The sequence below is a fragment of the Furipterus horrens genome, unplaced genomic scaffold (genome assembly GCF_987537825.1).
Source record: "Furipterus horrens unplaced genomic scaffold, mFurHor1.1.pri manual_scaffold_2, whole genome shotgun sequence".
In the NCBI taxonomy this organism is placed as follows: domain Eukaryota; kingdom Metazoa; phylum Chordata; class Mammalia; order Chiroptera; family Furipteridae; genus Furipterus; species Furipterus horrens.
Window position 1 is genome coordinate 102,906,028 of NW_028327172.1, and position 26,864 is coordinate 102,932,891.

Here is a 26,864-nt window from a genome sequence, read left to right on the forward strand (position 1 = left end):
ATTTTTTCAAATAAGTTTCTTTCTCATTTCCTTCTGGTACCCCTATGATGCTAATTTTGGAATGCTTGAAGTTGTCCCACAGGCTACTTACACTATCTTCATTTCTTTGGATTCTTTTTTCTTCTTGTTGTTCTAATTAGTTGTTTTTTGCTCCCTTATGTTCCAAATCATTGATGTGATTCTCATCCATTCTACTGTTGTTCCCTGTAAATTGTTCTTTATTTCAATTAATGAATACTTCATTTCTGACTGAATCTTTTTTATGCTGTTGAGGTCCTCACTAAGTTCATTGAATATCCTTATAACCAGTGTTTTGAGTTCTGCATCTGTTACATTGCTTATCTCTGTTTCATTTAGTTCTTTTTCTGGAGTTTTGGTCTGTTCTTTCATTTGAGCCAAACACAGCCTCCCTGTGTTTGTTTCTATGTATTAGCTGCTATGACTTCCTGTCTTGGTGGAGTGGCCTAATGTAGTAGGTGTCCTGTAGAGTCCCGTGGCATAGCCTTTCCCGTCACCCAAGTTGGGTACTCATGGTTCATTCTTTGTGTAGGCTGAGTATACCATCCTCTTGTAGTTCAGGCTTGATTGCTGTTGACAGTCAATGGAATGATTTACCCAGGCCAGTCAGCTTCAAAGACTGGCTGTGACCACTGACCACGAACCTCCACCCTCCATGGAGGATCACCTGTGCAGGGGCAGAGTGGTGGGTAGTGCTCTGAAATGGTCTGTGGCTGTCCATGGAGTGCACTGGCCCTGGGGTTTCCAGGGTGGTGCAGGCCAAGATCATCCCCCTCCTATGTTTTGCCCAGGACCACCATATCTGAGCTATACATAGAGCAATCTGAGATGGCTGTTATTTGTGCTGGGCTTGGAGATTCCCAGGTAAAGCCAAGCTGTGGATCTAGGCTGGCTGCTTCTAGTGCCAGGCCTGGGGCCACGTCAATTTAAATGAAAAAACAAACTAAGAAAACAAGAACAGAGGCAGAATCGTAGATATGGAGAGCATTTTGATGGTTGCTAGATGGGAGGGGTATATGGAGGAATGGGTGAAGAGGTGAGGCATTTAAGAAGTACAAATAGGTAGTTACAGAATAACCATGGAGATGTAAAGTACAGTATTGGAATTAAAGTAGCCAAAGAACTTATATGCGTTGACCCATAGACATGAACAAAGGTGTGGGGATGGCTTGAGGGAATAGGGGGTGCTGGGTGTAGGGGGGGGGCAAAGGAGAAAAATTGGGACAACTGTAATAGCATAATCAATAAGATATACCGGTAATTAAAAAATAGAAGTAGGTGAAATTGTTCAGGTCTGAGGAAGTGAATCTGTGGGCAGTGAGACAATGACAGTGAAATTGGAAAGAGGTGATAAATTAGACAGGTATTAAAGGGAGAAGAAGTTGGTCGTTATCTTGAACCTTTTAAAACATGCATTATCAACTCTTGGAATGGGGAAGGAGTTTTGTCTTCAGAAACTCTGTGTTGCAAACCATGGATCAGCTGGAATGTAGCCAAAGAAATCCAACTCCATTATCAAAGTGCAGAAGTTGATTCAAAGATGGAGAAAATGAAGAGGTAAAGACAAGAGGAAAATGTATCTTGTTAACTGAGAGTTCCAAAGTGTTACAGATAGCTGTGGATTTTGGTCTTGATTTAGCAAAATAAATATAAAACTTTCTTCTCATTTTTTGTTTTTCTGGAAAAATTTGGATTTGCTGAATTACATGTTCAGATATTTAATTCTATGTATTCATTAAATATTACAAGGTTATTTCAATTAGGAGATATCAGATTTTTATCCCAAATAATAATAAACAAAACTTAAACCTTAGGATCACTGAAGTCAATTAAAATTTAAGTGGTTCAGGGTTGCATTATTTTAATATTTAGTAATACTCCTAAAATAGCATTCAGCAGTCACAATGAGCTGATTAACCTGAGATCTCTGTGCTATTATATGTATATCAAAGTTTTGAAACTATTTTATAACAGATCAAATTATGAATTTTGCTTTTATACTTCTTATTGGTAAATGTTTTAATCATATAGAAACAGTACTCATTTATATTACAATGGAAACTTACTTACAAGGCTAAGAAACCTAGACTTTCCTATTTGAGTTTTTCTCTGACTGTAACATTGGGCTTTCCATATGGCAACAGAAATGACATTTTCTTTCTGCTATTTGAATAATCTGCTTCTAAACAGGAAAAGTGGGGAACTGAACCAAAACACCTGTGACACTTACCTTTGGAGCAGATTTAAAGCCAAATAAATCATTCCCAAAAGTTTTTTTTTTTTTTTTTTTACTATAATTGCTTTGGTAATGAGATGGAGGAAGAATAGAAGGCCCCCAACCAAGAAGGACAGAGTTTGAAAGAGTTCAAGGCCTATCACATTAGTGATTCTTACAAATAGTACTCAAAAGAGATCTGACTTGCTCAAGTGGTTCACAAATAAAACAGCCCAACTGTGTCCTATGTACATTTTCTGCCTTCCAGTTTTGATAGTTGCATATCTGCTTTGTTCCAATTGCTCTCTGAAAAATATTTCTTAGCTCCCTGCCTCTGCCTGTTCTTATTTTTGGATCAATGTTACAGAACCCTTGGGCTGCTCCAATTGAAAACAAACCCACGGGCTCTTTAGTTAGGGGCCCGATTGCCCGCTGCCAAAATGATAACTCTCAATACCAGAGTTTAGTGAAAAGAAAAAGAATTGTTTATTTAACAGTTATATAGATTTAGTTATTTGCGGATTTCTGTTGTTAAGTCTTATATTCTTTAAAACACCCATAAACACATATTCTTGCCTCCCCCCTACCAAACCAGGCTAGCTTTAGAAAAGTTAGAGAAACCATTTCCCTACTTTCCAAACACAGTTCAGCTTTACCAGCAGCTGCCAATCACTCTTCTGATTGGGGAGGTCCTTTCTGTGCTGTGGTGCCCTCCAGCTCTCAATGCAGAACCGCCTGGATTCTCAGCCTCCTTGCAAACTGCCTTCTTCCTGCAAACCGCATGGATCTCCTCTCCTCAAAACCACATGGCAAGAGCCTCTTAAAGCAGCCTGGAGACCCCTTCTCCAAGCCACATGGAGAACTTAGCTTCTTTATTCCGCATGGAGAAGGCCCCTTCACCAAGCTGCATGGAGGGGGCGAGAGAGCAAGAGTGAGAGAGCGAGAGCGAGAGCGAGCGCGTGAGAGAGAGCCAAAATGTCCGCAGCTGCTTATATATCCCTGACTGCGTCCTCTGAAGCAGTGGGCGTTGCAAACAGTTCTGACCATTCACAGAACCTTACCTAGGCTCTGTGTGCTTTTTCCATACCGTCCCTTGGTTCAAGACTCCTCCCATCTACCTGAGGCTTTGGATGCGTTAAAGCCATTTTGCATAAAAAAGACACTAGCCACCAGCCTCAGGCATGTGGAGGCATTCTAAAAGCTGATTCCTTCTCTCCATCCCCCAGCTGCAAACTCTGGGGATTTTTGGACTCCTCTGTTTCTGTAACATCAGTATTACTGCAACTCATCAATAATTTAAAACAAAAATATGGAAAACAACAGTAATGATATCTCTGTAGGTATTGCAATGTCAACAGGTAAAACAAAGGCATGGTAATGAGGAAAACATTACTCTGATTACTTTTGGAGGATAGGTTCTCATTTTTTTCATTGTGGGATAGAAGCTAAAATTACCTCCCCAAATAGTTCTTTAGATGACAGCAGCTTAGAGATAGCTGGAGTTCCTCTTAAATTGATTCTCTCATACTTTATCCAAGTTAAAGAAATATGCACCCAAGTCTTCGTGCAGCCAAGACAATTCTAAGCTATTACTCTGAACCTTGTGATAATTTCTCCTTACTCTCACTATGTGCTGACACCTCCCAGTAGCTGAGAATGTTCTCCTCTTCCAATCTCACCTCTCACCATCACTTGCATCTCACCCTAAAAGAGCCGCACTGAGAGCATGCCAATCTTTATCAGCCTTTTGTTTATACAAGTGAATTCTTTTCTTTGTTCCTCCAAGCTGGAATTTGGAATCAAAAGAGAGAGAAGGATAAAACTGAGATAAAGGAATTAAAGGGAAACAGAAATTCTATTGGGAAACGTGAGTTGACTGACAGAGGACAGTAATGTGGTCCTGATGCATGAGTCAAACGACAAACAAATAAAGTATGAGAAAGGGGTAGAGTTTCAAAGTAAGCAAAACATATGTCTAAAACATAATATGCATTTACTCTGTGAGCAGTAATGAAGGTGAAAGTTTCAGAAGCAGAGACCAACCCAAGGAGCAGGCAGCAGAGGTGACCGCTTTTCACTTTGGCATGGCAAAAGTTTTAACCTTCTGAATGCTGATTCTTCTTTCCTTGTAAAGAGTATAACTTTTAGCGAACCAACTAATGCATTTAAGGTTTTTGTAGAGAGAGGAAAGGCTGAGTCCATAGTAACGGCTGTATTATGATCAACAACGCTATGTTGTTTCTTCCCCAAAGTTCCTGTTTATGTCTCACAGCTTTTCTATTGCTTTTTCAAGAACTGAGCCAGTTGGCCAGTGGCCACGGTAAAATTGCATTGCTATTGAGTATAAATGCATCCCATCAGTGGACACATCTTTCAGTATTCTGCTTAAGCTCAGTTTTACATTTGAAATGTCATATGGTCATGGGTGAATACAAGACACTATTCAAGAAAGTGTCCCAGTACTAAGATACAGCATAGAATAATTATCAGTATCATTAAGAAATTTGTATCTATTTTAATGTAGAAATCACATTATGTAATTATAATTATATTTGACTCCTCTCGAGCATTTGTCTCATGCCTAGAAAATCATATGGTACTTTTTCTATGAGAAGACAAGGAAAGAAAAGAAAGTGGTCAAAAGAAGGTTCTGAGAAAAAATCATGATGCCCTTCTGCCAACCTTCCACTTTCCTCAATCTTCTCTGTACCAAACCTAATTAACACAAATTAACAAATACTATTATCAATAAAACTGTGGTTTCTTTAAAAGTGAGTTGCATATTTTATCTAAATCATTCCTTCAAACAAATCTGTGAGATTATCTCTATTTTAAAAATTAGCAACGTAAGGTGAAACAAAGTATTTTTAAAACCCACAAGCCTAATGTTATGTATCCCATGAAAATGAGCTGGAATGATTCAGGTGTGTCTGACTTCAAATTTCAGGCTTTCACACTCAACTTAGCAGCCTTCCTTTCTTGCCAGAGTTGCTTCTACAGCAGGCCCACCAAAGGAGACAAAAGCAATTTCCTATTACACTTAAGCAAAAAATTTCTGTGTGCCTAAAATAGATTTACTCTATATCATTGATTAAATTAGCAGAATTGTGAAGATCAACAAATTCGGAAATACTGGGATTGATTTCTTCCTTAAAGAAAAGAAAATCAAGATGACATGGTATAAAACTTGGAATAGCTATGATTTTTTAAAGTACATGTTTAAAATTTAATGCCATAATAGCTTAAGTCTTCTTTTGAATAACTGATTTCCCTATTAATATCTAAAATAAAATATTTTTAAAAAATCACTTTCAAATTTTGCAAACATGATAGTAGTATTTTGAATATACAGCCCCTACTAAATTCTAGTATTTTATAGTTTGGGGGAGTCAATAATATGGTGGAATGATTTGACATAGTTATTGAGTTCTGGAAAAGCATGCAGTAGAGCACTAATTTGTGATATAAATCTCTGACATTTTTTATGTATATTTTATTGATTCTGTTATTACACTTGTTCCAATTTTTCTCCCTTTGCCCACTTCAGCCTGGTACTCCCCTTCTCTCCAGCAATCCCAACTTAGTCCATGGATCGTGCATATAAGTCCTTTGGCTTTACCTTTTCCTATATTATTCTTAACACCACCTTGTCTATTTTGTACCTACCAATTACGCTTCTTAATCCCTGTACCTTTTCCCTCATACCTATGATTCTGTTCCTGTTCTGGTTGTTTGCTTAGTGTTGTTTTTGTTGTTGTTGTTTTTGTTTTTCTTTTTAGATTCAGTTGTTGATAGCTGTGAGTTTGTTGTCATTATACTGTTCAGAGTTTTGATCTTCTTTTTCTTGAGTCCATTCAATATTTCATGTCATAGTGGCTTGGTGATGATGACCTCCTTTAGCTTTACTTTGTCTGGAAAGCACTTCATCTGCCCTTCCATTCTAAATGATAGCTTTGCTGGCTAGTATAATCTTGACTATAGGTCCTTGCTTTTCGTCACTTTGAATACTTCTTGTCAGCCCCTTCTTGCCTGCAGTTTCTTTTAAGAAATCAGCTGAGAGTCTTATGGGAACTCTTTTGTAGGTATCTCTCTGCTTTTCTCTGTATGCTTTTAAGATTCTCCCTTTATCTGTAACCTTTGGCATTTTAATTATGATATGTCTTGGTGTGGTCATCTTTGGTTCTAGCTTGTTTGGGACTGTCTGTGTTTCCGGGACTTGTATGTCTATTTCCTTTGTCAAATTAGAAAAGTTTTCTTTCATTATTTTTACAAATAAGTTTTCAGTTTCTTTTTCTTCCTCTTACCCTTCTGGCATCCCCATAATTCAAATGTTGAGACATTTGGAGTCTTCTTAACTATCCTCATGTAAAAAAAATTCTTGTTTCTTCTTTCTGTTCTAGTTGAATGTTTATTTTTTCCTTATGTTCCAAATCATTGATTTGAATTCCAGCTTCCTTCCCTTCACTGTTGATTCCCTGTAGATCTTTTTATTTATTAATTTTTTACTTCACTTAGTGTAATCTTTATTTCTTCCTTTATCTTGTTGTTATACTCAATGAGCTCTTTGAGCATCCTAACCACTAGTGTTTTGAACTCTACATCTGATAGGTTGGCTATCTCTGTTTTGTTTAGTTCCTTTTGGTGGGTTTTGCTCTGTTCTTTCATTTGGACCATATTTCTCTGTCTTCTCAATTTGACAGCCTCTCTGTGTTTTTTTTTTTTTCTTTTTCTTTTTCTTTTTTATGTGTATTAGGTAGAGCTGCTTTGACTCTGTTTAGTAGCATGGCCTATTGTAGAAAAGGCATCTATAAATTATGAGGGGTAGAGCCTTAGGTAATCATCAGGGTTGGGCAACCTGCATCACCGCTTTGTGTCTCTTTGTGGGGGAGGGCTCTGAAAGGGGACTGTGCCACTGCCTGGCTTCTGGAGGTTTGCCCAGCACTCACCCCATTTCCAGTCACTTCACTCCCCTTATGGAACTGGCACCCTTCCAGCTGTTGCCCAGGTGTTGAATCATGGAATGGGTGGGTTTGCATATGTTTTAAGACCCTGTGGGCTATTTAAATGGAGTTTCCTGAAAATACAGTAGTTTCTTCCACTTTCCCAGTCCCCACTGTTTTTTACAGCCAGAAGTTATGGGAATTAATCCTCCTAGTGTAGGAACCCTGGGATATGCAGTCTGGCATGGGGCTGGGATCACTCCCTTTAAAGACATCCCTCCTGATTTTTATCTAACGCACATGAATGTGAGACCACCCATGCTTGTTCCATCACTGCTGCTGCCTCTCTGCACCATACAGCATTGCCTCACCTCTCTGCCCTGTCTTTATGACTCTGCCCTTCCTACCCATCAGGATGAATGTGACTTCTTTAAATCCTTGGTTGTCAAACTTCCATACAGTTTAATTTTCTGACAGTTCTGGGTGTTGCTTATTTTGCAGTTTAGTTGCAGTTCTTTCTGTGGTTGCATGAGGAGTTGAAGACTGTCTACCTACGCCTCCATCTTGACCCTGCATAAGATCTGATTTTAATATTTTAATTAAAATTAAAGAATCAAGGATGTTTTACTGGGCTTCAATTAATTAAAAAAATCTCTCAGGGGAAATGGTGGTGAACAAATTTTCACTTGCCCAGGCAAAGCAGCTGCACCCAGTGGTGGCCACTGGGCAAAATATCCACTAAGTCACACATTTCACTATAGTGGACAGACCATTATTTTCTCATATTAGTGCAAACACTGAATGCAGCAAACTCAAATTATATCCTATGTAATATTATTTGCAAGAATGATTAACTATGGTCCCTAGGGCACTTCCACAAACAATTGTTTCTTGTATTTTCCAGGTGATAAAACCTATTAGTTTGTCAACTTACAGAAAAACCATTAGATTCATTCCAGTGCTACTGGAATAACTGAGTCCCCTTAGGCAGGGTACACCTACCAACAAGAGGCAAGGGCGGGAACTACAGACAGAGGAGGCCTGAATGAGGGGGCTGTGTCTAACCAAACTGCAAGGAAGAAAGGAGAGGAGCCCAGTGCTTTCATGTGGCAGGGAAGGAGACCAGAATTACTGAGTCATTTATACTTGGCTGATTTGTCTGTTCATTTATGTATTTTAAAGAAGAGCATGTATTAAAAACTTTTCTTCTACTCTCCTGAAATATTGCTACTGATGGGTAACAGTCTTTAAATTTTCAGAAGTTTGTGATATAGTTAGTAACATATTATTTAAGTGATCACAAACTTGCACTTTCCTACCAACATGACAAAGTTAGAGTCTTCCACACTAAAAGCCTTTATAAAATGCAAAAGCAGCAATAAATAGGATTAATATTTACATTAACATTGTATGCAAAATCCAAGAGTCAGCATCCTATACTGTTTCTATATCAGAGTATACATCGTGCTTTATTTTTTCAAATGTTCATTTTCTGTCTCTCCTAATAAATTTTAAGATCTGTGAAGAAATAGATTTGCAGTTTTTAAAAAGTATAGAATTCAGCATCATATAGTATGCCATGAAGATTACTAATAATACTATTTCTTGAAAAATTTAATTTTAGATGCATTATTATAAGGAGATATGCTGAAGAGGTCTGCCTTTCTGTATAGTTTAAGGGCTCTTAGGTGGCTACATTTTGTTACTGTTCTCCCCTCCAATAACCAATGCAATTAAAAGGAAGGAGATTCTATATAAGGGTAGTTAAACAATCAATGAATAATGACAATGTGAGAGAGTTGCTGCAATTTGATTAGTGACCTTTTCATTTTGTGTAGAGACGACCCTTTTGGCATCATTCACCAGATGAAATGCCAGTTGATGCAGCTCTTTTAACCACAAAGCTTGGTATTGATTGAGAAGCATGAGTTGAGACTCTGAGATTGTTCTAGTATTGAGCTGGTTATAGAAACTAAAGGTACATTCTTCTCCTTTTCTCCAGCCCCCAAGTAATTGCTTTTTATCAGCAACTAACAGAGAGGAGGAACTGAGGACATTTTCTTACTTTTATTCTTTCTCTATAAAATAGTACTTTCTGAATGCTCACAAGAATGGAGACATTTTATGTTAGCAATTTTGGTGTGGCATAACTATTACATTCCTTTTTCTGTCATTGTTATTCTCAAGGATCTTTCATTTTATAGCTCCTAATTAGTAATTTCCAATTCAGAAAGCTTATACTACTTCTACCTGTGTCTATATTTAAGTAAACCAGGTACACTTAATTTGTTGCCCTGTGAAAGGCATATGTTGTCATAGGAAAGACCTAGAAGTTTTTGCCTGTTGGCCCAAATAGCTAATTATCTTTGAAAGGCATGATATGAATCTGTTTCCATACTATAGAAAAGAAGTATTTGTTTAGACTTTTAATGAGTGACAACATAGAAATCAAACCTAAACTTTAAGTTTTAATTTCTGAGCTAATCTTTAAGAGAAAGTCAACTTTAAAATTGAAAACACTACACATTTCAGAAAAAAAGAAGTTTAGTGAAATGTAGCTATTGTCCAAAACTGTGCCTTTTAACTTAATTTGGTGAGATTGTTTAGATAATTTATGATGTATAGTGAGTGGGATCATAGAACATGCTTGCGAGTAGAATAATTCTGTTTATGTTGTGTAGTGAGTGAAATAATAGAACAAGCTTGTGAGTACATAAATGCTGTCTATGGATTCAGAATAAATAATGTTTAGAAAATAAGCACCAGGAAAAAAAATGGGTCAAAAGATATGCTAAGGTATATATGTAAAAATATTTGGGGGTGGGGACAAAAAAGTCTTAAGGGGAAAATTGTTTTCATATTTGTGTAGGTCTCTAAGCAAAATAGCATTTTAAATAAAGAACTATGAACATCAATTTTTTATTAGCAAGCTTCTGATATATTAAAAAAACATAAGTAAAGAAATTACTATGCATATGTAGTTTCAGAAGGGCAAAAATTAACAAAATCACTATGGAAGATAGTAGGGATATGTCATAAGTACACATATGGTTGTTTACCACAAAAACTGAAAATTTATCTGAAAACTTGTTTAATTCTAGGTTTCAAAGACAGAGATTAACTTTTCCACATGGAAAATACTTTTTAAAAAATATCAGTGGCCACACTCTTTTGAAACGTGGACTCTCTTGTACAGCATAGTTGCTTGATAATGAGTAGTTGAGATCAGAGCAGAAATAAATTTACACTAAATAATGTGGAGTTACTTTCTGTGTTGGGGTTATTTTTTCAAGAATATTTGTTTTTCTTTTCTCCCTTATGAATTACAGATTACAGTTTGTGTGAGCATTGAAGATGTTGATTTGCTACACTTTACTGTTGAGTAAACAGTAAACCCCTGGCTGGTTTAGCTCAGTGGATTGAGCGTCGGCCTGCGAGCTAAGTGTCGCTGGTTCGATCTTCCAGTCAGGGTACATCAGAGAAGGAAAACTCTGACTCCAAAAAACCTCCGCTGCCTTGCGGCATACCTCTTCAGGGGAAAGGCTAAGGGAGTAAACCCCGACAGAAAATCCGGAGCCGGAGTCCCTAAGGCGGTTTGACGTTGTAGTCAACACCGGCAACTCCTGCGGCGCACCTGAAGCCAAGCTGTATGGACTCCGTCTTTCCCTTGGACCCTTCAGCTGCGAAGAGAGGGAGGGTCTGCTGCATGGGCAACAGCAGACCCTCCATATCACCCTGCCCAGGCTCTGTAGCTTCAGCGTCATCGCAAGATGTCGATTCAACACGGGAGGAGACAGATACCATGTCACTCCCGAGTCGGACTGCACAGCCATCCTCGGCGGTGCAGATAGACTCTTGAGAAGCTACACCATCGTCTCTCGAGACGGACGGCTGCCGACGACGACTGTTGAGTCAGATTTCTTGTACTCTGCAATCTGTTTTCAGCCTAAAATAACATCAACAATGATAATGCAAAATCAAAATATTCAAAGCCCTGGAGGGAAAGGTCATAAAACTAATGTTCCCATTTCCTAATTCTGAATATTGTGATTCAGACATCTTTTTTATTTATAGAAGAAGGAAGTGGAGAAGAGGGCAGGGTCTGGGGTCAGTGAAGGAAGTGAAGACAAAAACATAAAGAGAGAAGAAAGAAAAGAAGAAGAAAGAAAGAAAGAACAAGAGGTAGGAAGAAGGAGGGAGGGAGGGAGGATGGATGGATGGAAGGAAGGAAGGAAAAGAAAGAAAAGACTGAGAAGGAAAGAATAATAAAACATGGGAGGATTTTGGAATGTCTTGTACATGCATAGTGATCTGGGATTCAGTCTGACTCACTGAAAGAACCCCTTGCTCTTTGGCCACTGCAGTACCTCTAGGCCTTTAAAATTGAACTATTCTTTTAAAATCAGTAGCATGCAGATCCTTTGTCACTCAAAGTGTGACCCCTCTGACAAGCAGTATTGTTAGAAAATAAAATTCTGAGGTCCCCATCCTCATCCTAGAACCTGAATCAGAATCTGTATTTTCAGATAGATCCTCGGGTGATCATGTACTTGTTAAAGACTAAGAAGTTCAGCCTTGTATGGCCCTGTGCCTGCTGGCAGGCCATGCACTTTTTCCTGCAAGACCAAGGACCACAAAGAATAATACATAGCATGTGAAAAACAGAAGAAAAGTCTCCTAGAATGGAAACATAAATAACAAAAAAAAAATGCAAAATTTCCCACATATGCCAAGTGCCTCCTAATAGACAGAAATCACTAAGTTCGTTTATTAGCTCTAACTTGAAAAAGCAAACTACACTGGTCCACCTACCTTTTTCTGCTTTTCAAACTCAAACAAAAGCTTTCTCACAATTTTAATGCTTAACAAATAGTTTTAAATTGTGAGTTGATCCTTATAAGCTTTTCTTCTAATAATATTTAATGTTTTGGCTTGGAATAAATGTAAATATTTCTCCTTGTTGCAGTGCTTCTAACTGTCCATTTTCATATAAATATGCTTTTTAGAATTTTCACATGTTTGTTACATGTGTTTTATGTGACCATGACACACATGCACTCACATGTGAATGCTTCAGCACCTTTATAATGTGCTCTGAGAGCACAGCGCTGTTGATGGCATTCCCATAGAAGGGGGAAAAGATGTGTCCAGATATACCAAAAGCACTGGAGACTTGAACAGAGCATCTCAACAGCAATAAAACCAACCTCAGTACCTGGGAGGGAGGAAAAAAAATGACCTCTGTCTTTTGGCATATAGATTTCTAGAAAGGGGTAAGTTATTAAAGAGAAAAATACTTTCAAATTTCAGTATCATATTTTAGTCAGGGTAGTGGTAAAGTATTTCTAGCTGATGTACCAAATGTCAAATGTGATTGTAGAGGGAAAAAGAGGCTCTTTCCAAACCATGACATTCTTGATAGGAGTGAAATTCCATTATCCTTGTTTTTGTCTGACAAGTGATTGTCTGATGTGACTGGAGAAGACAGTACATGTTTGTATATATAATGCTACAGTGCTTATTATCTTATTAATTTTTGTTTATTCTTGGAGGTGGCTGTTGAGGAAGTGAACTGCTGATCTAAAGTTGAAAATCGTAAGATATTCTGAAGGTACAGCCAAAGAAATGTATCAACACCTGAAAAATCATCTTTGCTCTGAAGGAAAGATAAGCAATGTTCTCACAAGGTAGGAAGGGTGCCAGAGATTCACTCTCACAGACTCAGAGAAGAGACTGTTTAGAAGCAACTGCTGTGCTAACCATGAGGAAAGTGAAACGAAGTGGCATAGCAACCTGCAACCGCACGATAGCAAAAAAACAACAATAAAAAAATAAAATAATTAAAAACAAAGGTGAGAAGAAATGAGAATAACAGATAAATAGAGATTGAAAAAATGTAAGAAAGGATAAAAACAAGGTAGAAATCTAAAGTTCCCCACAAGTACCCATTGCTATGCATTATAAAAGAAAATGCACTACCTAAATAAACCATGAATTTCATAGATGTCAGCTCAAAGACAGAGCAATAAAACAACAGAACAAAGGTGCTTCTGAGTTAAGAGATAAATTGAGAACTTAAAAAGACCTTTATAAATCTATAAAAATAAGTTAGAATCATGAAACATAGAAAGAACAGCAGATGGTATCACCGGCACGAAGGAAAAATACTTGAAATGATTGTGAAAGCAGAGGGGAGACAGAAATTAGAATAATTTCTAAAAACTGGGTGACAAGAAGAAAATAATTGGTATTCGTGCAGTGCAAACACCAATAAATGGACTAAGAAAAATATCGGAGGACATAATGAAATAAAAAACATGGAGTAAAAGGAGTATCTAAATCTGCAGATTAAATGGGCACATCAAATTGATATAAAACATAACTATATGGACATATCTCCTCGTTATCTAGCATCAAGGGAAAAGAAAATATTTTTCTGACATTTAGATGAAAAATCAAGTTACATAGAAAGGAGGAAAAAACATACTGACCTCAGACTTCTTCAAAGCAATTTTGAGTGCCAGAAGACACTGGAATTCTGAGAAGAATAAAGTGATACCAATGAAAATATGTCCAGGCCAGCTGCAGTAGGAGCTGCAATTATACAATACCCTGGCATTCTTGAAAAAATTACTCAAATGTGGATTTCATAAATCCAGAAATGAACTGAACCAAAAACATGTGCTATTTACAACAGCCAAGTGCTGGAAACAGCCTAAGTGCCCATGTAGATGAATGGATCAAAAAACTGGTACATTTACACAATGGAGTACTATGTAGCAGAAAGAAAGAAGGGACTCCTACCTTTTGTAACAGCACGGATGGAACTGGAGAGAATTATGCTTAGCAAAATAAGCCAGGCAAAGAAAGACAAATACCATATGATCTCACCTAATACAGGAAACTAATGAACAACACAAACAAATGAGCAAAATTGAACCATAGGCATGTAAACAAGGAACAGACTAACAGTGACCAGAGGGGAGAGGGGAAGAGGAAAAGGGGGGAAAGAAGGGGAAGGGTCTATGTAAGGAACTAGTATAAATGACCCATGGAGATCGACAACAGGGTGGGGATTGACTGGGAAAAGGGGTGGGTGGGGTGGGAGGAATGGGGGAAATAATAGGACAACTCTAATAGAAAAACAATAAATAAAATTTTAAAAAACTTTGGAATGGGATAAAATTCTCACAGTGACATGGAATTTAACTATGGGACTAAGATTAAACAATTGGCAAAAATAAGGTTATAGAACAGAAAGCAGATATAACCTTACTATTTTGTGAATATTTGTATATAATAAAAATGTAGAAGAAGGTGGGAGAAGAGATAAGAGGAAATGTAAATCATAATCTCCCATATTTTTAACCCAAGAATTTAATTGTGCTGTCAAAACTCAAAACATGATTTAAAAAGTAAAAGATATAATGTATGTATCCATATATATGTTAACTAGCTCTATCTGGGTAGAGGGTGTAGAAGCAATGTCATGAATGTCCTGTGCTTGCTAAATTCCATTCTCCATTAAAATAAATTAAGGTGAGAAGACCGGAACAGGGAAAGTATAACTAAGCCTGAAATTAAGGGAGAACTCAAAGAGTGATAGTGACATAGCAAAAGGACACAGAAGCCAACCTGAAAGGGGCTCCTACTGGCTAAATCTAAAATAAGTATTAAAGTGTGTAATAAAAAAGCAGCCCCACCCCTCCTTTGTTTTAGAGATCTTGTTTGATTTCAATAACTGACCATTTGGGCTGCAAGTTTTTCTTCTTGCCAGGCTTTAAATTCCCTAGGTTCCATCCTTGATCACATTAAAAGCAGAAGCCAAGGGTTGTTCTCTCTCTTTATACTTGTGACCTTGCTGTGCAATTTAGGTGTGCCATGTAATTTCCAGGACTTATAAGTAATCACTTTTAATAAAATAAAATACATAATAAAATAACTGGATTGAACTAATTGAATAAAATGAGTTTATACTGTATTACTCTAAATCAGTGAATTAGTGTGATGAGAAAGCTATTTCTTACAATAGAGTGCCAACTAATCGATATAGAAGGAATAGAAAGAATTAGAAAATAATCAATGGATGCTAAAACTACTGGGTGAGAGTGTGATAAGGAAATGGATCAAAGTTAACTTCATTGATATCAATGGGATTAGTCAAAGAACATACATGAAGGACCCATGGACATGGATGACGGTGTGGGGACTGATGATGGGAGTGGGGGGGAGGGCTGGATGGAGGGAGGCAAGCGGGGGGTAATGGGACATCTCTAATGGCACAAACAATAAAACATTAAAAAGGAAAAGCAAAACAAAACAGAAAAAAAAGGCAATGTGACACCATGTGCCTCAATATGGTGCATTGAGACAGACACAATATCACTTCTCTGGCCTTTCTGCTAAAAATGCATACCCTGATTTTAATCATGAGAAAATATTAGACAAATCCACACTGATAGGCAGTCTTTAAAATAATATGCTTGTGCCCTCTAAAAATTTCAAGATAAATAAAGAAATAAAAAAGTTTGAGGGACTGTTCCAGGTTAAAGGAGAATATAGAAAAATCACACAAAGAGGAATGTGTGATTATTGATTGGCTCCTAAAGTGGAGAATTAGTAGCTCTAAAGGACATTAGTGAGAAAATTCAGAAATTTGGGTATGGACTGTGGAGTAGATCATAATATTGTATCAATGTTAAATTTCATAACTTTGAGAAATATACTGAAGTTATGAACAAAAATAGCCTCGTTCTTAGCAAGTACACATTGTGTACTAATAAAGGTATACATTAACTCTGAACTAACGTGATTCATTGAAAATAATATGCATATACATAGATTGATAGATAGAATTAGTAAATCAAGGTAGAGTGTATATGGGTTTTGTTTGTAGCTTTCTTAGAACCTTTCAGTGAATATGAAATTATTCCAAAATAAAACGTTACAAAAACATGATGATGACTCCATCATATGTCTATCATAGCCCTTCTACCCTTGCACAATTATTCGTTACCACATTCAACTGAGTGAAAGCAGGCATCTCCAAAGTATTTTACTGAATACTATATCTTAATGAAAGTATATTTAATCCATATGTTTATAAACTACACACACTACTAATACATCTAACATTTCATTGGAGTGCCACGGGTCTCAGTTCTTGTTCATCTTTTTTAACTACATTGTCACTTTTGGCAGTCTCATCTGTCTTATATCTTTAAATTTCATCTACTTGTCAGTAACAAATTGAGTTCGAAGAATAGACACACTAACATTCCACAACAAATTCCAATGACACCTCTCCTCATGACTGAAACACATGCATATATGCTCTCCTAGAAAGACATTATAGACAATTATAGATTCATTAGATCTTGTGAAGAAAAAATATTAAGAGTTGAAGTTCATTGCAAGATCAATGAACTATCATATGTAGTTTCAAGGGGATGAAAACATAAAGAATATACTAAAATTTCTAAGAAAAATGCATTTATTTTCTGGATAGGCCAAAAGTGCCAATGATTAGCTTACTAGTTGAATAACTGCTGCCTAAATACTGGCTTATAGTATGTTTTATAGAAATACTGTGGAAAACATTAGTTGGCATCTTTCATCAGACACTGTAAATTCAATAAAGAAATTGGGATTGATAGACCCAACAAAGTGTTGATTAGAATGATGGAGACATTACAGAGACCAATTTATGATGAAGGAAGCAAATCTATTCTAAAGTCAGACTTTTTGTTGCTCAGTGGTCATATAATGATGATTAAAAATACAGCATTCAGGTTTGAAACAGATATCTTCTCTTCTTTAATTCAAAGAGAAATGGATACTGTGGATGTCAATTCACACATGGCTATTTCCTGGCAGCTTTACCCACGTGGATGAAATTAGGGTCCTTGATGTGATTCTTCCATTTATTCAAATCAGTAAACAGTTTTTAGGTACTCATTTGCTAGCCATTTTGATTACTAGTAAAAATATCATTGCAATTGTTTTTTGCCACCTGATAAGTTGTACAGATAGGTCCAGGGGTTTAAAAATGAAGGAGAGATTTTATGATGGGAAATGGGACACATTTACTACTATGCTTGTTGGCTAGGCTGTAAAGATCAACAGAGTTAATATCTATGCCAAAATTGGTGTAAAGGAAGATGCTGTTTTTTTCAGAAACAGAGTTGTGGATATAAACGTGTATGTGTGTGTACAAATATATATGTTTGTGGATAGATAAATATATATATATATATATATATATATATACATACATACATACATAAACCTGGATGAATGCACAGCAAACTGTTGAGAGTGATTAATTCTTAAGAAGAGTATTGGTGAGGGTTGAGAGGGTAAGAAAATTAAATTTTACATTATATAATTTCTTATTGTTTATATTTTTATAAGGAAACACATTACTTCTGTGTTGAAGAGGAATCAAAATAACATGTGGAAAAGTCCAATATCCTTATATTTGGTTGCATTGAACCTCAAGGTCAAATGGTGAAGGATTAATGGGCAATTTGTCTTCATTATTTTTTGAACCATGTTTGTGTGTCTAAAAATTTGTCAAAGATTAGACCAGAAAGGTGCCCCTCTAATCATTTCCAATATTCTGTCTTATAAATGTGGATTCATTCTTTACTTGTGAAAAATGACAGCATACGGAGCAGCTTTACACTTCAGAGAAGAACCTTTTTTCTGTATAAACTCAGGAAGCTTGACTCTCAGTGTGTTTTGGGAGCCCAAAGGATCTTACTATTTAAAAATTATTAAGCACAATGTGGTTCAGCATTTTACATCCAATGACTTTTCCCCTAATAAAATCCTAATAGTTTTTATATTATATGCTAAAAAAAATAAAGAAATGTCTTCTCACTGCCTATGTTTGTATTCTTGGGAGTCTTAAGTAAATCATTTGCATTATTACTATTATAGTTGTTTTGTCAATAACTGGCTGTTTAAATTTCTTTATGATGCAACAGATATTATACTCATCCTCATAGATAAATAAACTATAAGCAAATTTAAAACACATGGGAGATGATTATCTCAGGTAATAGTTAAATTTCACATCTGATTCAACCTCTGAGGTTATCTTAATAAATCCTCTCATTTTATGTAAGAGAAAACTAAACCCCAGTGGAATGAAGTGTTTTGTCCAAGGTCGAACAGCTAGTTACTGATAGAACCAAAGTTGGAAGCCTATTTAATTTTGGCTTATGTCCTATCAATACATGGGAATGTTGTCTATTTGTGCTATGCTCCTCCTTCCCTTTGTCTGGTCTAATAAGGAACCTTGCCATATAAGGGAAGATGTGCTCATCTCAGGCCAGAACTTAGGTCAGGGGCAAGAGAGTGGATTAAGATTTGCTTTGCTTTGGTGTGTATTAATATTGACTCACTGATGGTTAATACATTAAGATTAAAGCTTATTTTTAAATAATCAAAATATCTAGGGACATCCATCTATACTAGTATAGTTTATAGCTAAAATGTTTATGTGACTGCATTAGTTTATTTGAGACTAGACACTGTATACTCTATCTGTGACTGTCTTAAAATGAGATCTTTTTCATTGTTCTGTATTGGTTTTTAATAAAATAAATTATGGAACTGAAATAATTAATATATCCCGGTGGTTCAGTTGATCAGGCCTTTTACTGAACACCTTGTCCAAGTTCTGTAAGAATTCTGGCTTTACTTGTCTTGCCTCGCTTTAGCAGCCAGTTATTCTAAGACCTATTACCTCATTCTTGATACTGTTATAATCTGAAGGTTAGGTTTAATGCCGACCTCTAGGTAGGGTGGTGTACATCCAGGTTTGCCTGTAACAGTCCTGGTTTTTATCTGATATCCTATTGTAATTAATAAAAGGACCTCCTTTCACGTTCAGAGTCTGGGCTTGGACTATAAAGTGTATGGTTACCCTACCCACAATAAATGTAAAATATGCTAGATAATTTTCCTATTCCAACTTTAAGACACATCTCAACGTTGTTCCCTGTTGGAACTATGTCTGTCTCTTTCTGTTTTCAATGTCTTTAGGAGTTTACCTCTTGCCCTTCTATAGTCATTGGAAATGATTTGTCTTTCAAACTTCCTTCTACTCAAAACACAATATTTGACTTTACTGAACCTGGGTACCTGCCAAGACCACTTTTATTTTGGTTTCAACTGGCTGTCTTAATATAGAGTGTGAATTAATCTTCCAAGCTTAAAAATACGAGGAATTTCATGAAGGATTTGTGTTTTGCAGGGTAGTTCAACATGTAGTTCCATAGAAACATTACAAATATGATCATTTGTGCATTGGATTTCAAATCCAAACATGCTTATTCCTAGAAAATTTAAGCAGTTCTGCCTAAGCAATCTCTTAAGATACTGCTAAATTATATTCCAATCTCTTCAACAATCTCTTCACCCAAGATTCCAATCTCTTCACCCAAGTTTTAAAAAGGTGTTCAGATTTTATGATCACAAAGAGAAATTTAGTGTAAAGGACATGGACTTTGTAATCAGATGAACATGAGTCAAATTCTGCTCTCACGCTTTCAAGTTTGTGCCTCAGCTTCCCCATCTATAAATGGAAAGCATTTATGAAAAATGTCTTTTACATAATGAAGACTTACTACATTTTCATGCAATTCTAATACTGCATACATTTTTCTGTATTAATCTTATAGAGATTTTGGAAATAAGTTTCCCACATCTTCCTACCCATGGAAATTTTTAAATATCTTTTGAGGTCATCTCTGTCTCTCAGACCCTACTGCCTAATTTCAGATCACCACAATATCTTACTTGGATAAAGAAACAACTTCTTAAGTAGTCCTTTAGATCAACTATCCCTAAATTCTTTCTCCACTTAGTATTCTAAAAGAAAAATATCCCTGATTTAAAATCCTTTAGTAGCTACCTAATGCCTTCAGGATAAAAACTAAATTCCTGAGCTTGGCTTTTGCCTATATTCCTTCTGCATATTTTATCTATTAGTCTATTTCTTTTGTTCTACATTTCATCTCTATAAGAAATACTTGAAATGATCCAAGTGTGCCCTATCTCCTGCCTGGGATGTTAATCTTCTCTCTCTCTTTCTGCTTTCAAAATGTGCCCTGGTTTCATCTTCTCAAGCAAGCCTTCTTTGGTCCCTTCCCATCTTGATTCCATGCTTCTTTGATGCACATTCTTATAACTCCATGTTTATCTCCCCAATAGTCAATAAACTCCTACCTCCAAAGGGTAAGTTTCCTGACATAGAATTATTTTTATTTTTCTTTATAACCAAGCATTACACATTATATGGACTCATTCATATGGGCTTCAAGAAATTGAAGGAAGGAAAGGAAAAAGTATGGAAGGAAAGAAGAAATTTACCTTATTTTCCCGGGGAAATTTGTATTCTGGATAAAGAAAGAATATTATCCCAGGAGATAACAAGAAATAATTATACAAACACCATTACCTAGCACAGGGCCTTGTCCGTAGAGACCAATCAATAAATGTTTGTAGTTTTGATTCATTAACTAAATAAATGCCACTTATGTACTTAGATTAATGTGTACTTAGTATCATAAGAAAGGGTACTGTTTTCAAGAATAATCCCAATTATTTTTTTCACCACTGAGCAGCAAGAGTGCTCAGGCGAGAAATTTCCTCTACCTGGGTGTTCTAGGGAACACAGCTGCTTTGCTGCTTGGGGAAATTCATTTTCATCCAAATAAAGACTCATTTCCCTTTCACCTGCCATCACACAGCCACCTTTCTGATGTGGCTGGACCCAGAGTGTTTTGAGGCAGTCACATGATCCCACAATGTGCCTGAGCTCCAGGACCCAGAGAGTCTGACTCACTAGAATAGGTAATTAGGAAACAGTAGGACATGAGACAGGAGAGGAAATCTAATTTACAGCTCACTTGAGAGCTCTGAATCAGTATGTAGGAGAATTGAGGTGGGAGATTAAATTATCTGTGAGTTCACCTCTCTAAAATTATTTTGTCTGTCCCCTTTTCATTTAGAAAACATATGTTGTGAATGCCAAGATTTAGCTTCTGCTCCTGAAGAGTTGGCAGCTGAGAGCAATTTCTTGAAGCCACCTGGAAAGGATAGAATTAGCCTTAGGATATCTGCCATTTCAATAATGGCAGCTACTACAGAGTTCAGGAAACAAAAGAGATGTCCGGAACCTCTTAGGACCTCCTAGCAAGTGTAATCACATATCTAGTTAGGTACGTATATCCATAGAGGATATTCTATCAAGAGAAAGGTATATTCTGGCCTTTGTGTTAACAAAATTCAAGGGCTTAGAGGCACCTTGCGTGGATATAAATTCCTACAGCCCAATGGGGACTCTTTTATTTCCTGCAAATCCTAGCTGTGAGCCACATGGAGATTTTCAGAGTTAAGTCAATTGCAGAAGTAGATTCATCTTTGCCTTTATGCTTATGGATTTATGTTAGTTGTTTATTGACTGAAGAGTAGTAACCCAGGCAGGAAATATAATTAATTCACTCAAGAAGTATTTTCAAGTGCCTTTTTTTATAGTAGACACGATTCTGAACACTGGGAATAATGTGATTTTAAAAACCTAAATCTTATGCTTCTGATCTTATTTATAACTTCTGATACATTTCCAACCTTACAAAACTTATTCTAGAGAAGATACAATAAACATATTTAACCAACTATCTAAATGAATAAGTAAAAACAAAACCACCAAAGATAATTGTGGGTAGTTGTAAGTGCTATGAAGAAAAAAATCAAAATAGGGAAATGGGGCACAGAGTGAGTGTATGTGGGGGAGAAAGTAGAGTGGTCAAGAAGTCTTTTTCTCTGCGAGGTATCATTGAAGAAGAGTCTTGTATGCTGAGAAGGAGGTAGTCCTGAGAAAATATGAGGGAGGAACATTCTAGACACATGGAGTATCAGGTTCGGAAATCAGTAGGGAAGATAAACAAGGGCAAAATTATATAGGGCCTAGGAACCTGTGATTAAGCATTTGGATTTATACTGAGGACAATGGAAAATTATTTAGAGATGAAGAAGGGGAACGATGGGAAGTCACTGAGGAGTATGAAACAAAGGAATGATGGGAAACCATTAGAGGGTATGAAATGGGATAATAGTAAAACATCTGGAAGGTGTGGAGCAGGGAATGATGGGAAATCTACAGAGGGTATGAAGAGGAGAATAATCATTCTGGCTGCTGTGAGAATGGACTGTAAAAGAAGATGGGCAACAAAGTAGGTATGTGTTTGAATTTGCTTAAGAGAGCTGACGCTTGAAATTTTTATGTGCATTTGTTTCCTGAGATTGTTAAAAACTTCCATGTGAGAAACCTCCTCCCAAGCATAGAATATTATAATCCATTAGCTGTTCACGCAGTCACTTCCCTTCACTGCTATCACAAAATTGCTTTCTAGGATTCCTTAGTAAAAGCCTTCTTCTAGTGTTACTGTAAATGCGAAAACTCAGAGGAGGAGATCAAGAGTTAGAGAATTCCAACTGCCTTGCCTGTGTTAATACAGTCTGATTTGGAGTTTACCTCTTCTGTAAGTACTTCTCCCGTCAGTGAAATTCAACTCCGCAGGTCCAGCCTTTATAACACAAGAACTATTCCCCTCAACACTACTTAAGGATTCTGAAATCCAGAGCATGCCTGGAGTATGCAGGGCAACCTGGAGTGTATCCAAGGGGCCTAAATATAGAAGCACATTTTTTAAAAAATGGTTGTATATCATTGTGCTATTTTATATTGTGTTGAATTCACATATTGACAGTACGTACCTCCCTTCCAATGAGTAGAAATGAACCATGTCATGAATTACAAAGTACATTTGAGGGCCAATTTCTTGCTGCTTGCACTGGTCACCAAAATTGCTAGTTCCCTCTTTGCTTAAGCTATTTTTAGAGGCTTTGGTTCTTGAATTCAATACCTATAATCCATTGTCTGTGGTTCAGCCCACTTCTGTTCTAAACAACCTGCTGGTACATGACTTCTCCTTCCACCTTCCTTCCTGAGTCCACTCACCAACCCTGAATCATCCTGACTCATTCCATCTAAATCTCTGTGTGTCTCCTCACGGCCTACTTCTCTTTCAAAATTTTAGTCATATTTCCTTCCTGCTCCGCTTAACAGACAAAAGGCAAAATGTTCAAATCAAAAGTAAAGTTTAAGTAAAGGAAAAAGACAGAATACTTTTAGTAAAGCCAAGTAATATCTATCAGTGTGTCAAACTCCTGTAATATTTGACATATTAGTGTTATGTATAAATGTAGATGTTAATGTCTTGGGGATTTACCTTTGCCTAGAGCTCAAGTAGATTAAATTAATTGAGAATTAGGATCCTGCCATTGTGTCAGAAAAAAGCACCAAGTTTGGTTATACTAGATTTTATTCTCAATATTTTTGTATTTTGAATCTCAGCTGCTTATTTGTCAGGGTTGTACAATTGATATAGTACCTATTAATTATTCAACATTTTGAAAATACATTTCAAAAAATCTGGTTACTATTATAAAAATTATACTTTTGTAATTATTTGGTCACAATTACATTGCTTTCTGCCAAAAATGAGGGCAAGAATATATACAACATGATCTTAAAAATAGATGAAAAATACCAAAACCAAACAGTGAATTGCTGAGCTAAAGAATGAGTAACAGTTTGAAAATGCATCTTAAATAACCTGAACATTTGCTAACTGTATCTTTGAATTGTAGCATGTAAAGTAGATTTGGCTTCAGTCTTTTAAGGAACCAGAACAGATAGAAAAGTTAATAGTGACCAGAGCAATTTCAGTATGGGCCATTACATATTTTGGTATCTCACCCTAGGATGGTTGTTGTTGACAATGGGCAAGTCAGTGGATGAATATAAATAAACTTTTGGCACATGATTAAAGAGTGAGAATGGATAAGAAGATAATTATAGAAAATTGGCCTTACATCCCAATTAAACCCTTTGATTTTATTTGAAAATCATGCACTTCTCTTAGAAAGCTTTTGCTTATCAGTTATTATATTCCACAAGGGAAGGATGAGGTAAGTTTATAAATGTTCAATTTGTGAAATAAGTAAATTAATGAATGAATGAATACTTTCAGAAAGGAAAAAGAAACTATCCAAGGACATCATCTCTTCAGTTTGAGGAAATACAATTTTCGTATATAAATAAGAATGTTAATTTGAAAGACAGCAAATAAAAACTATTATGCTGCTTCTCTTTTGTTTAATAAGGTATAGAATCAGTAATAATCACAATAAACTTGTATGAATAGTAAAAAAACCCCAACAAATTGGAAGTGCGGGTTTGTGGAAATAGAAATATGTTTCTAGTTCAAACACCATGTAACTGTATCACTGATATTGGGTAGAATTATTAGACTTGCTCTCACACGTGCCACAGCAGCATCTCTTATAGAAGTAGTCCTCAGTAAGAACTAAGGAATATTAACATCCATGGAAAAATGGCAATTCCTGAGATATAAAACTGTCCTGGAAAGTACATGACTGTCTAACCACTATGCTATACACCTGAAACTAATACAGAATAATATTGAATGCAAACTGTAATTGAAAAATAAAAATAAATAATCAAAAACAAAAACATATTCTGGAAAATCAGCCAAGAAAAAGATTATGTCCTAAGTATACAAAGAAACTAGGCATTATAGGGAAACCTTCGGTATTAAATTTAAAATGGAGGCAAATGTTTTCTCTGGGAACAGATAGTCCTTATACTGTAATTGCATCACTGCTTTCTGTCAACTCATTTGGGTATATGCAAGGATACAGAGAAAAAAGGTCAACCATTCCCTCTCAGGTACACTAGTATAGTTGAAAGAGCAGTGAATTGGGAATTGTGATACCTGGTCTCTATTGTCAGCTGTGGCACTAATTAGGGGTTTAAGTGACCTTGTACAAATTATATTCTCTCTGGACATCAGCTTCCTTGCCTATAAAATGAAGGCATTTGGACTAAATTACATGTAAGACTCTGATGTACTTGCCATGTTTCTCATTTCTTCTTTTTTTCTTTGTCTTTTTCTAAGTGCTCAAATACTACATTATTTAAGGTATATTTCCTAGTAAGTGGCTCCCCCACCACCACCACCTCTGTCTCTTTCTTCAATATATGGGATAGGAGGATACTGACTAACTCTGAAGGAAAGGAGGAAGAAAATTAGCTACAGGAAGAGTTTATATTCCCGCTACAAGAAAGCTTAAATACAGCTACCACCGCTTTGAAAGGAATGATTTATGTCCAAACAGCATTTTCCAGACAAGGTCTGTACTCTTTTGCCAACAGAATAAACTTTAAACTGAAGGCAGTAGACAATTAAACAAGAGTCGGCACTGGAAACAGCTGTGAGTAGACAAGACCAGTTACTTATAAGGTACTGTTTTTTACTCACTGAAATCTTCAGGGTGCATTTGTTTCTGGGCACAAGTATTCCGTGGTCATTTGACCTTTTTTCGCCTCCACCTTACCTCTTTTCTGAGACAGCACACTCTACAATATCTTAGCTTTTTTAGCTATAGTGTTTTGTGGCTCTTGAAGCTACTACAATTTTATTTCATTTTGTTACGTTTTGTTTTCAGGAGCCAAATGATACTTTCTATTTTATTCTAAAGCATAGTTTAGCTTTGTTCTTTTGTTGCTTATTGTCATGGGAGGTTTTTATGCTTATTGTTTGTGTGTGATAAAGAGGGTTGATGCTTTCACATTACAGAATGTTCTTGACTAAGGGGGACGGATAAGTTAATGCATCTTCAATTTGAAGTATAAAACCAATACGGAGCCAATCAGATAAAAGGACCAGGGCAGGGACGGTCCAGGCATTTTAACTGACTCGGTGGAGGTAACTGACTCATCTTAGCTTCTGGGACCTGACCTGGAAAACATAAATTTTTGATTTGAGGTTTTACCTCTAGTTTGCTTCTATATTTAATTGCTAATTTTAACCCTTTCTTCCCTTCATTCCCATTTATTTAAAAATATCCTGGCAAGCCTGTTTTGTTTTTTGTTTTTTTTTTATGAAAATTTTCTTGTTTAAGCTCATTCACTTTAATGGAACAACATTCCTAAGAAGAGTGACATTTGCAATAAAACTTCACATCACTGAAGTATGGAGGGGCTCTCAGAGCAGAAGGGGAATAGCTCAAAGTGGCAGTGGAGTAGACAGAAGGGACTCTCTGTACCCCTGTCATTGAGGTGTCACTCTTTCCCCAAAGGACTTGATAGCTAATATATAGTATTTGATGCTGGTCAACAGACAAATAATAGAGACAATTAGGAGATCTACATATGTGGACTTTGCAAAAAGTGAAAGCTTACAAGTTTACCACTAAAAACTCCTAAAGTTTTGGAAAGAATTTGGCTATTTTGGGATAGTTAACTTTCTGAGATCCACTCTATATTTTGATATCTCTCTAGAGGGAACTAAATTTAATTTAATGTTTTCTGAATTACTCAGCATTCTCCTTGTAGATACACATTATAGAACTATTCTGTAATGTAATGATACTTTGGGGGCCTATTCTGTGGTGTGTAAGGCTATTACTTCTTATGTCAAAAGATCACATAACTACTGTGCTTTTCAAAATTCTTGTATGCATTGTGTTCATAGGATATTTTTTCTCCTGTGTCCACCATTCATATGGAAGTGTTACTTTGTTTTTTT

The 26,864-nt window shown here is 36.3% G+C and overlaps 1 protein-coding gene across 3 annotated transcripts in view; it reads left to right on the forward strand.

The window, feature by feature from the left end:
- ARHGAP24 (Rho GTPase activating protein 24) overlaps nucleotides 1-26,864 on the forward strand; it is a 638,162-nt gene that overhangs the window by 376,080 nt on the left and 235,218 nt on the right. Inside the window, exon 1 of one of the 3 annotated variants that reach the window (XM_090266256.1) lies at nucleotides 25,323-25,467. The exons of 1 other annotated variant lie outside the window; for it this stretch is intronic. In XM_090266256.1, coding sequence (XP_090122382.1) covers nucleotides 25,434-25,467 — 34 coding nt within the window. In that variant the 5' untranslated portion in view covers nucleotides 25,323-25,433. One more of the 3 variants, XM_090266259.1, reaches the window with a different exon arrangement.